The sequence below is a fragment of the Erinaceus europaeus genome, chromosome 3, assembly GCF_950295315.1.
Source record: "Erinaceus europaeus chromosome 3, mEriEur2.1, whole genome shotgun sequence".
NCBI classification, from domain to species: domain Eukaryota; kingdom Metazoa; phylum Chordata; class Mammalia; order Eulipotyphla; family Erinaceidae; genus Erinaceus; species Erinaceus europaeus.
Genome location: NC_080164.1, coordinates 62,218,163 through 62,232,324, shown reverse-complemented (window position 1 = coordinate 62,232,324; position 14,162 = coordinate 62,218,163). Strand labels below are relative to the sequence as shown.

At 47.7% G+C, this 14,162-nt stretch overlaps 1 protein-coding gene across 9 annotated transcripts in view; it reads left to right on the top strand.

Annotated features, from left to right (window-relative positions):
- The window catches only part of PAX8 (paired box 8), a 65,017-nt gene extending 61,523 nt beyond the window's left edge, over positions 1–3,494 (top strand). For 7 of the 9 annotated variants that reach the window (XM_007525455.3, XM_016189288.2, XM_016189289.2 and 4 more), the window contains 2 exons: positions 936–1,022; positions 2,400–3,494. In XM_007525455.3, the coding sequence (XP_007525517.1) occupies positions 936–1,022; positions 2,400–2,476 (164 nt within the window). In that variant the 3' untranslated portion in view covers positions 2,477–3,494. Of the gene's footprint in view, positions 1–935; positions 1,023–2,317 lie in introns of all 9 variants that reach the window. The other 2 variants (XM_016189292.2, XM_016189290.2) reach the window with 1 other exon arrangement.
- The last annotated feature ends 10,668 nt before the right edge of the window (positions 3,495–14,162 follow it).

Sequence of the window (14,162 nt, the reverse complement as noted above, 5' to 3'; positions counted from 1 at the left end):
AATTCAGAGTTAGGGGACTCAAGATAAAGTTCTTTTCTGCCACTTAACAGTGTAATTCGAGGTAAAGTACTTAGTCAGTCTATATTCCAATTTCCTCTTCTATAAATTGGCCACATTTATAGAATCACCATGGGATGATTATGATAGTAAAGGGACATTATATGTGGAAAAATGCTTTACCAACTTTAAGCTCCATTCAAAGTGCTGGTGGTAATGGGGCAGGTTTGTTTGACTTAGTTGTTGCTCTTTAAGGGAATTCTTATAAAATTTCTTTGATAAAAATTCCTTTGGTAAAGTCTAGAATCTACTCACAGAAAGAGACGATAAAATTTATTTTGTATAAATTAATGTAGTGAGTTAACTTAAAGCAGCCGAGTTGGCATGGAACCACCAACTTCTCAGAGAAAAGCTAAAACACAGGTCCCCACAAGGTGGGTGCCTTTTAAGACTCTTCTTTCTCATACTTGACAATCAGTAACCCACCACACATGCACAAACACACACATAAAAGTTTACACACACCGACTCCTTTTATGACTGCCAGCTCCCATCAGCTTCTTTTGCATAGACCCTTCCATAGAGGGTTCAGGCAATAGTAGAAGTTAGAACCTGGAACCTGGAGTTCCAGCACCATTTTTAAACTCCACCAAATGCTCTGTACAAACTTCTGAAGATCCCCAAACGTCAGTTTCTTCATCTAAAAGTTGAATATATCATAATAACCTCTCCTTTTGAGTTACTGTGAGGATAGCACTGCCAGCCCAACTGCAGTGAACTGTCCAAAAAAGATTGAGGCTGAGAGGCCCCCAGAAGGTTGATGGAGGACTCTGATCCTCTTATAGCTTATTCCCTAAACCCCAGAGACCCTTCTCTCCACCCCTAACCATATGCTAATGCAATTCACCTAAGGCCTCTCACCTATGTGCCTCCAACAGGAAGTGAATACTCTGGCAATGCCTATGGCCACACCCCCTACTCCTCCTACAGTGAGGCCTGGCGCTTCCCCAACTCCAGCTTGCTGAGTAAGTCACCTGTGGGAGTGCCCAGGGGTTTGTGTTGTGCTGGGTTGGGTAGGGGTGCAAGACTGGGCAAACATTGTCTGGGAGGTCCCAGGTTTGAGGGAGGGTCTGGGGAGACAGGTGTTACTAGTGACCCAAGAAGGTAGAGGGAAGGTAGTGTACCTGCTTGTCTGAGGCATGCGGGCAGAAATAAGAGACTTTCCTGCACCATTCTCTGTCTGCTACTCAAGGCTAAGTCTATTAAGTCTTTGTTTTATCTAAGATTTGGGACTCAGACTTGGAAAAGAGTACACAGGTGCACTGGAAAAGTCTGCAGGTGAACTTCTTGCCTTCAGGGCTCACAGACAGCTGCAGGGGCACCCTCCTTCCTGGGAGCAGCTAGTTGCAAAGAATGTCATACTGTTGCCAACTTTAACTAACCAAGTGACTCAAGTGCTCATGGCTCAACACCCAAATTCTTACACAGAAATCTTTTGTTCCACCACATCGAATGTTATTTAACTTGAGATGTGGACAGACAGAGTTAGGTGCAGAGAGCATATTCTGAGTTTGGTCTCACCCCCATTCATTCTCAAGTTCTAGATGGGTTTAGAGAAATTTCAGAAAACCAAGTCCATAAGTAAAGAACTTGAAGAATTCTACTGAAGTCCCCTTGAAAAATGACCCTGAGGTTCTTAGAGCAAATGAAAGCCAGAGAGAAGCAATGGTTCAAAGGTGACCAGCACCATAGCAGACTTGGCAAGAACACCATTCTCCACAACCCCCTTCTCCCTTATCTCTTAGAGTTCCAGGAGTGACCAGAAAAGTGACTGACCTGTGCTCCAATTGCCAGACTAGTTCAAATCCAAACCACCTTTCTGTTCAGTTTAGCCATAAAGGATGAGGGTACTGGCACGTGTCATGTGCCAAGTCAGGACTCTTTCCCCTGAACCTCCTTAGAATGCCTTCTCCGTGGGAACTCTTAATAAGGCACATTCCCCTAGACAAGTCAGGATTCTGATTCTTCTGGGGTCCCAAGTGGGAGCTTTTCTGACCTCACACAGTTGGGGGGAGAGCTCAATGCCTCCTCTAGAGTACTTGGCTCCTGTGCTTCCAGAACTATCCACTCTCTGTTACCCTCTCCCTGGGAGGAGGGTTTTGAAGGTCAAAGGAATCATGGACGGAGATGTAGACAGTCTCATTCTGGCCAGAAATTCAAAGGTGAGGCCAGAAAAGGAGGAAATAGGGCCAGAAAGGAGTTAATCTTTGATGATCAGATTGGCCAGAGGGATAAATAATTAACTTGTGCTGTCTTAAAGGTTAGCAGATGCAAGAGGAGACTGTGCTGCAATTTCCCCTTCTGACCAGAAATGTTTTTGTTATTTTTTAAAACATGTCCAGGTTCCCCATATTATTACAGTTCCACATCAAGGCCTAGCGCACCACCCACCACTGCCACGGCCTTTGACCATCTGTAGTTGCCATGGGGACAGTGGGAACCACTGAGCTAGCGACAGGAGGACTCAACCTGGGACAGGCCCCAGAGAGTCTCACAAAAGAAGCTTTATTTATTACACGAAAAATAACCACAAGTCCAGCATTTTGACTCACTCCCTGAGTGGCTGATTTAATGAACCATAAAAGACAGGAAGACTTTGGAGAAGGCCAAGCTGTCCTCTAAGACTCCTTAATGAGAGGCAGGAGTCCCAAGGAAAGAGAATCCTCCTATTCTGAGACACAACAGGAGAAGAAATGTGGAGAGAAGAGGGAATCGCCACGGAGCTGGAGGAGGAGGATGACAATTGGACCCGATATGGGCTTGGGGTGCACATGACACCTCCATAAATCCATCACCAACATACTCTAACAGTCATGGGCAGTCAGCACTTCCAGCTCTCCCCCACAACCACCCTGAGGCTCTGATTGTCCACCTTTTCGTAGCTTGCTTATTCTTCTTACACCTTCATGGCCATGAGCTGAGGACTGGGCTAAGTCCACCAGAAGCACCACTCAGTGGCCACTGTACTGTCCTAGGATCATATCCCAAGTCTACATGGCCAATGGTCCTTCCTTGGGCAGCCATACTTGCCAGCCAGCCAGACATTCCAAGTGGGCCTGGCTCCCAAGGGTGAGGGCAACTCTGCCCCCGAAGAGTAAGGGAGAATTCTGGGGACCTGCTTCCATCTGCCAACAGCCCCTGGCAAGCTAAGTGTTTCTTGCAGACCAAACCCACAGTGACTGAAGAGACCTTGAAGCAACCCTGGAAACCAGCAAGGGATGGTCCTTCTCTGCACTCTGCATCTCCTGCCTCCCAAGCCAACTGTAAATACTGTAAATGAAGCCCTGTGTGGGTCAAGCTTTCCTCTTTGAACCTTCAGACTTTGGCTTCTCAGTGAATTGTCTCCCTGCCATGTTGGGCTTCTGTCCTTTGATGCTTCTTTGTTTTTTAAAGATGACCCACCATTGCCACATGACTCAATAAACCATTACTCTTCATTTTAGGCTTTGGGTTTGGCTAGGGTAGAAGGCATCCAGGACTGGGCTTTCTCCAGTGCACCTCAGGGCCCATTCACTGACCAATGAGCTCACTTTGGGGTGGGGGCTGAGAGGACTACCTAGCATCTGAGAGCCAGGACTAAACAGTCTTCCTCTGCCTTTAGCTTAGCGCCAAGCAAGCTGCCTACCCAAAGATCTGATTTACCCTTTTCTGAGTAAATGCAAAGCTAAAATGAGCACATATACTATGTGGGGCTAGCTATAGACTCTCTGTAAGTGGTTGGTATTGCTATTAACAGGAAATCAGAGAACCAGTTGAGAGGGCTGGAAAAAGCTCTGAGACTATCACCTGGGGCTATGCAAACAGTTCTGAGAAGCCTGCAATGTGAGGAAAGGCAGAGGACAAGACAGGTTTACTGGAATCTCCTGTATGCCAGCAGCAATATAGGGGAACTCAAATCGATTAAGTTAGTACTAGACCCATTTTACATACAGAGAAACTGAGGCTCCAAAAATGAAACAGCTTGCTCAAAATGAGAAGGAGGGATGTTCCATCAGGTGCACTTACCTTAAGTTCAGCCCCTATATTCAGTAACACAGAACACTCACAAGGTTCTAGTTACAGCAGAGATTCTAGGGCTGCCACTAAGGATTTAATTGCCTTTGGCTTGGTTCTAAAGATTTGGCATGGCCAAGCAACAGAGAAGTACCAAGTGATGGGACCAGGGAGCCCATTGGAATTTAGAACAAACCCCATTCTAAAAACTATAGAGAACAAGGGGGAAGTACAGGAGCAAGTACTTTGCCCCTTTAAGGTGCTTGGTCTCCTCAGGGCTGTCCGGTATGTGTGTGGACACTCTCACATGGGACTCAGCTGGAACAGCTTAAATGTGACAGCTGGGCAGATAGCAACTAGGGTTGAGTCAGATGGAAGAGTGAACTTCTTTCCCCATCTGGAGACTCAAAGACTATACAGAGAAAGTCTGGGAAATAGGGCTTGAAGCTCCCTTGTGGTCCCAAAGGAAAGGAAAGTTCAAGGATTCTTGCTGGGGATGATCTGGGGAGAGGAATATAAGTGAGCTGAGCACCCCGGGACACTCTGCCCAGAGCAGGTGCTGGTGAATGTGTGGTATGGCCTCTATGTAGCAGGTGCGGACCAGTACCTATCCAGGAATTACGTCCTTGGTCTCAGGGTGGTATTTCTTTTGGGCTCAGAAAATAAACATCAGGTGGTGGGAGATAGCTGACCTGGTAGGACATGTATTTTGCTCTAAGTGAGGATCCAGGTTCAAGCCCTAGGCGTCACATGGGAGTATGGTACATAGCACTTGGGGAAGTTTTGTGAACAGTGGAGTGGTGCTGTGGAGTGTGTCTTTCTCTTTAACTCTCTCCCTCACTGTCACTCTCACTCTCTCTCTATGTTTCCACTTGAAATCAAAAATATAAAAATAAAAAAGAGTCCACGTGGAGTTGTGGAATCACACAGGTTGGAGAGTCCCAGTGCCAGATGAAAAAGGATCATCTGTGTGTTTTGGGAGAAGAGACGATTTGAGGTGCAGTACCCCTGGGAGAAGAATGTGAAGGGGGAGAAGGCCAGGGAGGATATGGAGGGGTGTGGGAAGCACCCTGGGGGTAACTGTGAAGGAGGGCTGGTTTACTATGTAACAGAGTCAAGGGCCTGGCTTCCCTGAAGGTACATGGGAGTAGTGTGTGTTGGCAGCAGAACTGAGGATGAGGCATTCCTGAAGCATGGAAGTGCCTTCCCAAAGGAATGGGATCCCAGCCCCTCCATCCCCCTTGCACACTGAGCCAGTCCCTTCCCTGCCTATATGTTGGGGTCTTCTTGACTTTGCATGCAGGTCCCCCTACCCAGTGTCTTCACCCCCCCCCCCACAGTTCCCCCCTTTTCCACAACCCCCAACACAGTCCAGCCTCGGGATTCACAAAGATCCCTAGGGCCAGGCAGCTCCTATACCAGTGGGCTTCTTGCTGGGGCACAGAGCAGTTGAGCTCTGACTAGACCCACCTGGTCAGGCTGTGCCCTCTCTCTAAGGGGAGCTGGAACTGCTGTGAGCCTCCTGCTGCTGCTAGCCCTGTCCTGAAGGGTGGGGATGGGGCAACTGGGAGCCCTGTCTCCAAAACCAGCCCCTGGATGGTTCCAAGCACCCCCCCTTCTCTTCTCAAATATTCTGGCCACCACTTGTTATTACTACCACTACTAATCTCACCCCTCTCATATGCCATGTATGTTCTCAATCTTGAATGAGTGCACACCATCTCTGGGTGGGGAAAGCTCAAGTGCATATCAATCCAAGATCACTCCTCCCAAGCACTCATCACAGAGTCACAACAAAGTAGCTAGCTCCACTATTTGTCAAGTTCCCACTTTGCATGGTGCTCCCATGTGGTTCCTGGGGTTCAAACCCAGTGCTTGTGCCTGGTAAATTCCTCCTTCTTCTTCTCCACCTCCTTTCTTTCTTTCTTTCTTTCTTTCTTTCTTTCTTTCTTTCTTTCTTTCTTTCTTTCTTTTTCTTCTTCTTTCTTTCTTTCTTTCTCTCTCTCTTTTTTGCCTCCAGGGTTATTGCTGGGACTCAGTGCTGGCACTATGAATCCACTGCTCCTGGAGACCTTTCCCCCCTATTTTTTTTTGTTGTTGCCCTTGTTTTTTTTGTTGTTGTTGTAGTTATTAATGTTGTTATTGATGTTGTTGTTGTTGGATAGGACAGAAAGAAATGGAGAGAGATGGGGAAGACAGAGGGGGGAGAGAAAGATAGACACCTGCAGACTTACTTCACAACTTGTGAAGCGACCCCCCCTACAGGTGGGGAGCCGGGGGCTCGAACCGGGATCCTTAGGCCAGTCCTTACACTTTGTGGCATGTGTGCTTAATCCCACTATTATTTTATTGGATAGGACAGTGAGAAATTGAGAGGGTGGGGGAGAAAGAAGGAGATAGAAAGATAGAAAGACACCTGCAGACCTGCTTCACCACTTGTGAAGTGACCCTCATGCAGGTGGGGAGCCAGGGGACTTGAACTGGGATCCTTGCACTTCATACTATGTGTGCTTAACCAGGGGCACCACTGCCCAGACCCCTAACCTATGTCTTCTTTAGGCTGTCTCTGATGTCCTTGTCCTTTGGGGTGGATGTAGGAAAAGGCGGCTGGCAACCAGGGTGCCCCAAGTCAGCAGGGTGCCCCAAGTCAGCAGCCCTGAGTTTTAGGACAGAGGGAGGTCAGTGAAGGTTGTATTTCCCTCTCTGTCCACCTGACCCCTACTGGGCTCGTTGTTCTCCCCTTTCTTCTTCCTATTTCACCTCTTTTAGTTTTTAGTTCCATCCCCATTTCCGTCAAGTTCAAAACAATTCTTCCCTTTGCCTTTGGTTGAGAGATCTTTGTGTCTCCATGGGTGTGAACAGATGGAAGAGAAAGAGGATATTCCAGAGGTCCTGTCGTACTTTCAAGAAATACCAGAAGCACTTCTCTCTGTTTCTCTTCTCTTGCATGTGTCTTGTTCTCCTTGCTTTCTTCTCTTAATATTGGGAACTTTGGGAACACTGACATGGAGGGCCTCAACTCCTAGTGGCGGAGACCTAGTCCCCCTGTCCCATCCCCCTGCACAACAACGCTACATATCACCCCCACCTTCATATCTGTAACCCCCTTAAGTAGAACCTGGGATAGATTTCTGAAAGAAGTGCAAAGTGGGGCCAGGTGGTGGCACACCAGGTTGAGTGTGCATGTTACAATGCACAAGGACCCAAGTTTGAGTCCCCGGTCCCCACCTGCAGAGGGAAAGCTTCATGAGTGGTGAAGCAGGGCTGCAAGTGTCTGTCTCTCTCTCTTTCTATCTCCCCCTCCCCTCTCAATTTCTGGCTGTCTCTATTATATAATAAATAAAGGTAATTAAAAAATTAATTGCAAAGAAGTGCAAGAATATTCCCTTCAAATCAGCAGCCTACCTTGTTCACCACTCCCTTTTCCACTCCTGGAAGTAGCAGAGAAGCTGCCTGTAGACCTGGGCTGGGAAGGGGGGGTGACTAGGGGAGAGTGAACTTTTGGGTGGGGAGCAGAGGGAGATGGGGCTGGCATCTCTGCATCTGTGCCGGGTGGCAGGCAGCCAGGCTGGGGAGTGGCGCGCAGCCTGCGGCTCTCCCAGGGAAATGTGATTTCCCCTTGAGTGAAGCGGACTGTGCAGTGTGGAAATTGGCTCTTTTCTGGGCGAGCAGAGGCTGCTGTTGCGGCGGGGGCGGGCTGGAGCCTGCAGGAGGCTGAGCTGGCCCCTGGAGTGAGCCGGGAGCAGCCATGTGCTGAGAACTCATTAGGGATAAATCAAACTAGTACCAGCATGAAGCCAAAACCCCCCAACCTGTGCCCCCCCTTCCCCACCCCCTCTGGGATCCCACTCCCCCCTCTTGCTCCCCAGTCATGGTGCCCTCTCTGTGTAATGTGTGACATGTAGTGTGGACCCACACCCACACACATACCTGCTGCCCATACTGCAGAAGCCCAGAGACCTGCTGGTTTACAAATACATATTTTGTTTAGTTTTACATTTGGCAGCAAGTTTCACTAAGGACTCCACACTATACCAGTTACCCTAGCTTTTCACTGCTTGTCTTTCCACTTTTGGGGGACTCTAAGTGGAGACACCCCCCCAATGGAGGTCAACATTGATTCCCTACATATCACATCACCCATTGAGTCCACTCTACAGCATGTCACCCAAAGGTGTCTGTGCTCAATATGTTCACCCACTAACCAGGAGGCTTCACTGCAGGAGGAAACAAAAGGTCAGATTGCAGTTCAGGGGGTGGAATAATGGCTAGAGCAACAGACCTACAGCATCAGGTCCTGAGTTTGGTTGCCTGCACCACATATACCAGAGCAATGTTCTGGTTCTATTTTTTCTCTCCCTTACCCCATTTCCCATTTAATAATAATATTGAAAAATCTTTAAAAAAGAAAGAAAGAAATGGTCAGAGGTGCATTGGCTTGGGCTAGGTGGAATTTCTCAGAGAAAAAGAGTAAGAAAAAAGCAGGAGTGGAAGGCCTTTGTGGCCTTAGCTCTTGGTAGTGAAGAGAAGATGGGGGAGCACTGAATTTGTGGGTAATATTGGAACCTGTGAGTTACTGTCATCATAACAAACACTCTCCCCTCCCATCATCCTCTTGGTCTCCACCTCTGTTAAGAGTAGCCAGTGATGTTGCTCAAGACCCCAAACCTGGGGGTAAGAGTGCAATATCCGTAGGGCTGGGCAGTAGCACACCAGGTTAAGCACAAGGACTGGTGTAAGGAGCACAACACCCCTCCTCATTGGTGATTCCAGGAGATTCATCAGTTATTTCAAGTGTAAAAAGTATGGCTTGGCAAGGCTGATATTCAGCTCCAACACTGTGATTCATTAGTTACCTGAGTCAGTGAAAATACGGCAATATAGCCTCATCTGACTGGTTCAGGTATGAAGAGCTCATTCTTCTAAATTCCACAGGTAATTTTCCATTAGACAAATACCATATTTCCATATTTAGAAACTGGTCTTTGTTGGGGATGGAGTGGGTGACATCTGGTGGCCCTCCCACCCGGGGTGCTGAGTCCTGCTTTGGTTGAGCTAAGCCAAGTTTCTTTTCTTTTTTTTTTAAACACTTATTTATTTATTCCCTTTTGGTGCCCTTGTTTTTTTATTGCTGTAGTTATTATTGATGTCATCGTTGTTGGACAGGACAGAGTGAAAATGGAGAGAGGAGGGGAAGACAGAGAGGGGGAGAGAAAGTCAGACACCTGCAGACCTGCTTCACCACCTGTGAAGCGACTCCCCTGCAGGTGGTGATCCAGGGCTCAAACTGGGATCCTTATGCTGGTCCTGATGCTTTGCGCCACCTGCGCTTAACCCGATGCGCTACCGCCCGACTCCCCTAAGCCAAGATTCTATAGAGTTCCAACTTGGGGTGGAAACCAGAGGGAAGCTAATTAGCCAGAGTTAAAATTGCTCTCACAGTAAGTGGTTAATTTATTTAGAAGCCTTGAATTCATCACCTACTCTGTGTCAGATCCTGTGATGGGTACCTAAAAGACAAGAAAATGAATTGGGTAGGATGACACTCCCTCTCCCAAATCCACAGTGCTCTGTGGTGGTGGTGTACCTGGTTGAGTGCACGTGTTACAATGCACAAGGACCCAGGTTCGAGTCCCCGGTTTCACCTGCAGGGGGAAAGCTTTGCAAGTGTTGAAGCATGTTGCAGGTGTTTCTCTGTCTCTCTATCTCCCCCTTCCCTCTCCATTTCTGATGGTCTCTAGCCAATAAATAAATAAAGATAATAAAAAGTTAAAAAATGATTACAGTTTGGGAAAGAAAGCAGAAGAGCTTTTTTAAAAAAAACTAATTTTTTATTGGAAAAAAAATATACAAATTGGAATGAATGAGGTAAATTGTCCCATTAGCAGATTTTTTTAAAAGTGGATCAAGTCAGATCTTTGTGGGGCCCAGAAAGTAGAATAGTGTGGAAAATAATGTTGGATTTTTTTTCCCTCCAGGGTTATTGCTGGGGCTTGGTGTCTGCACTACAAATCCACTGCTCCTGGAGGCCATTTTACCCCCTTTTGTTGCCCTTATTGTTGTTGTTATTGTTATTGTTGCCATTGCTGTTGTTATTGGATAGGACAGAGAAGTCGAGAAAGTAGGGGAGACATAGAGGGAGAGAGAAAGATAGACACCTGCAGACCTGCTTCACCGCTCGTGAAGCGACCCCCATGCAGGTAGGGAGCCGGGGGCTGGAACCGTGATCCTTACACCAGTCCTTGCATTTGGTGCACTGTATGCTTAACCTGCTGTGCTACCACCTGACTCTAGAGAATGTTGGATTTGCATACATAAGACCTCATGTGGATCCTCAAAATTACATGTGCCAGAGTGATGCTCTGATTCCATCTCTCTCTCTCTCTCTCTTTCTTGCTTCCAGTTGCTGGGGCTCAGTGCCAACAGTACAAATCCACTGCTCTTGGTGGCCATTAGTTTTTTCTATTTTATTGGATAGGACAGTGAGAAATTGAGAGGGGGTAGGAGATAGAGAGGAAGAGAGAAAAATAGACACCTGCAAACCTGCTTCACCACTTGTGAAACATCCCTGCTGCAGGTGGGGAACCTGGGGCTCAAACCCAGTTCCTTATGCAGGTCCTTGTGCATTGTACTATGTGTGCTGAACTGGGTACTCCACTGCCACCCCACTACTACTTTTTTTTTTAGAGAAATAAGACTGGGGGTCTGACAGTGGTGCACCTGGTTGAGTGCACACGTTGTGCACAAGGACCTAGGTTCAAGCCCCTGCTCTCTACCTGTAGGGGGAAGCTTCACAAGCACTGAAGCAGGTTTTCAGGTGTCTCTCTACTTCTCTAATTCTCTATCTCCCTTTCTCCTCTCAATTTCTCATTATCTTGGTTGCCTGGAGTGGTGGATTTGTCATGCAGACGCCAAGCCCTAGTGATAATCCTGCAGGGGGGTCACTTTACAGGCGACTTTACAGGCGGTGAAGCAGGTCTGCAGGAGAGTATCTTTCTCTCCCCCTCTCTGTCTTCCCCTCCTCTCTCAGTTTCTCTCTGTCTTGTCCAACAACAACAGCAGCAGCAGCAATGGAAACAATAACAACAACAACAGCAACAATGGCAACATCAAGGGCAACAAACTGGGAAAAATGGCCTCCAGGAGCAGTGGATTTGTAGTGCAGGCACCGAGCCCCAGCAATAACCCTGGAGGCAAAAATAAATACATAAGTAAATAACAATTAAAACAAATGAAACTTGCCCAGTGTGAAAGTAGGCTGTAAGAGAGATAATATAAAGTACTGTTAGATTTAAGAAAACATTTATATTTATGTATTTTTGCTTGAACCCAGGTCTTTGAGTATTACAAAGTGTGTGCTCTACTGAATGAGCTATCTCCCAGCCCCCAGGTTGCAGGAAATAATTGCAAAATTTCTCTTGCTCCTTTCCCAGACCTTTTCCTATTGTCTTTGTCTTCTCTAAGGAACACCTGCTAAAAACACAACCACAAACCCTAATCTCAGACCTGAATATCAGACCTCTTCCTTGAAAAGATTATTCTTCTGCATGTCTGTGTCTCAGGGAAGGATAAGGGGGTGATCAAGGAAGGAAGGCTCCAGTGTTGCTGTCTTCTCCCAAGCCCCTCTCTTACCCACAGCTGCCACCCTCCTGCAGGCCTTGCCCTGGTTAACTAGACAGAAAACCTGGACCAGAGCCTCTCTCCAAATTACTCTTTTGTTTCCCCAGCATGGTGGGGAAGGGGTGCTGCACTTGGACCTCAAAAGAGGCCAAATGGTCTTGGCTGGGCCATTGGGCCCTAGACTGGCCCTGCTTTCTGCACATAGCAAGGAACTGGATGGGAGGCATGGGGAAGAGGATGCAGCTCTTAAAAGGAGACATGGTGGTGGGGGTATGGAGGTGGGTGCACCTGCTCACTTGAGTCCTGGGTGCTTGAGTTCAAAACTCTGGCTCAGGGGTGGTGGCAGGAATAGGGCCTTAGGGACAGGTCTCATCTTCAGGGTCCTTTCCCCTCCTCCCTCTGCACATTTCCTTTCTGTTCCACTTGGAGGATGGAGGGAGAGGCCTAGAGGCTGCAACACAAAGATGGAAGAAGGGGGAGTGGCTGGGGGGAGCAGGTGCCTTCTCCCAGCAGCCAGCCCAGGGTGGGGGCTGGGTGAAGGGGTGGGCCCAGAGACCCAGACCAAGGCTCAGGGCCTATCTGAGCATGTCGCCTGCTAAGGAGGAGTGGAGGCGGGGGAGGGGAGGGCGGGGAGGTGAATAAATAATAGGAAATAAAACTTCATGAAGCAGAAAATAAAAGGCAGATTATACAGATGTGGCAATTTGAAGGATCATTGCCTCTGTCCTCTTTTTAACTGCTGCATCTGGAGTTTTGAAGCAGCTTATCCTCTCCCTCCCTCTGCCACCAGGTCCCCGCCTGGCTGGAAGGCCCCATGGGGCCAAGGCACGCATGGGGACAGCACCTCCACAAGTCAGCCAATGAATGGCATTTCCTAGCTCCATGCACTGCTGCCTAGCCTGGGACGAGCCCACAGGGCTGGGGAAGTGGGTGAAAAGGTGGGCTGGAGGTTGGGGGTGGTGGTGGGGCGGGCAGGTAGAGCAGCTCAGGGCCCTGAGGTGGTGGCTGTGTTTGTGGAGGGGAAGGGAGCATTTATGAAGAGCAGAGTGTCAGTGAGGCCCAGGCTGGTTATGGGAATGTGGGCAAAACAGAAGTGATTGGAGGAGCAGGGTAGTCAGGTCTCTGTTGAGGTTTTAGATGAGGGAGGGTACCCTTTGAGTAATGAAATGTGGGCGAGGGTTAGTGGGAAGATGTGGTAAAAATCTCTGTATCTCCATGCAAGCAGCTTTCTCCCTCTTCATCAAAATTCACTTGTTAAGCCTCAGTTTGACACTGTGCCAGGTACTGTATAAGCAGACATGGTCCCTGCCCTTAAGGAATTTCCAACCTAAGACACACACACATACACACACACACACACACACACACACACACACACACACACACACACACAGTGACATTTTGTTTATTTTATTTTACATATTAATGTATTCCCCCCACCTTGTTCCAGAGAGGATTTGAGGTAGCTCTTAGGAAATGCATGCAATAAATTAGTAACACACAAATTACAAATACATCAACGCCACAGAAAACATACAATAAGTGGTAGAGTGGGTCTTAAGATATAAAGGAGTCTTGAATCTCCCAGCTATTCACCTGATCTTGTTCACCTGGAGAAAAGCCACCTGTTCTCAGGAGAAGCAACTCTTTTCCTACAGCTTGACCCTGGGGGGCATTAGTCACCTTGGCACTGATTAAGGGAACAAAGCGTAGGCAAAGGTCTCAAACATAGGCTATCAAAATAACTCACTTGGACATTGCTCTGTTTTGCCATATGTGTGACCCAAGTTCGAGTCTAGCCTCCAGTGCACTGAAGAAAGCTTTGATGCTGTGATTTATTTCATTCTCTCTCTGCCTTTGTCTCTTTCTATATCTTTACTGGAGCAATAAAGCCCCAGGTGACAAAAGCAACAACAAAAAGCCTGAGAGACAGGTGGCCCCATGGTTTCTCCAGCCCTCTTTGTCCAGCAGGGAGACTCCCAGTCCTAGCTGGTGAGAGCATTGAAATGCAGAACATCTTGAGCAAGGAAGCGTCACCTTCAACCTTCTTTCAGCACTTGAACTTGCTTCATGTGGACTTGGGAGCACAAATTAACCCATAAATTTGACCAGTCTTAGAGGAAATACTAGTATTGACTAAGAGTTGAGCTTCAGAGGCAATGAATCCAACCCAGGGGCAGAACCAAGGATGAGAACATGCACGGGAGATGGATCCAGGCCAAGGCCCAGAAAATGGAACAGGCTGCTCCAGCAGCTGCTGGTGAACAAGAGTCAATGCTTTTCTGTCCTTATATCTCTTCCCAACCTTGCCAGTTGTAGACAAAGAGGTCAGGAAACCAAAATTTCTACTGACACCGAAGATAAGTGAAGACCCCTCTGTCCTAAACCTCATGTTCTGGAGTATTGTCTTTCAGAGCAATGCACCAACTCTCACAGAATCACTAATAGAAACAGGGGAGCAGAGATCAGTGCTGAAATTTAGCTTGGAAGAT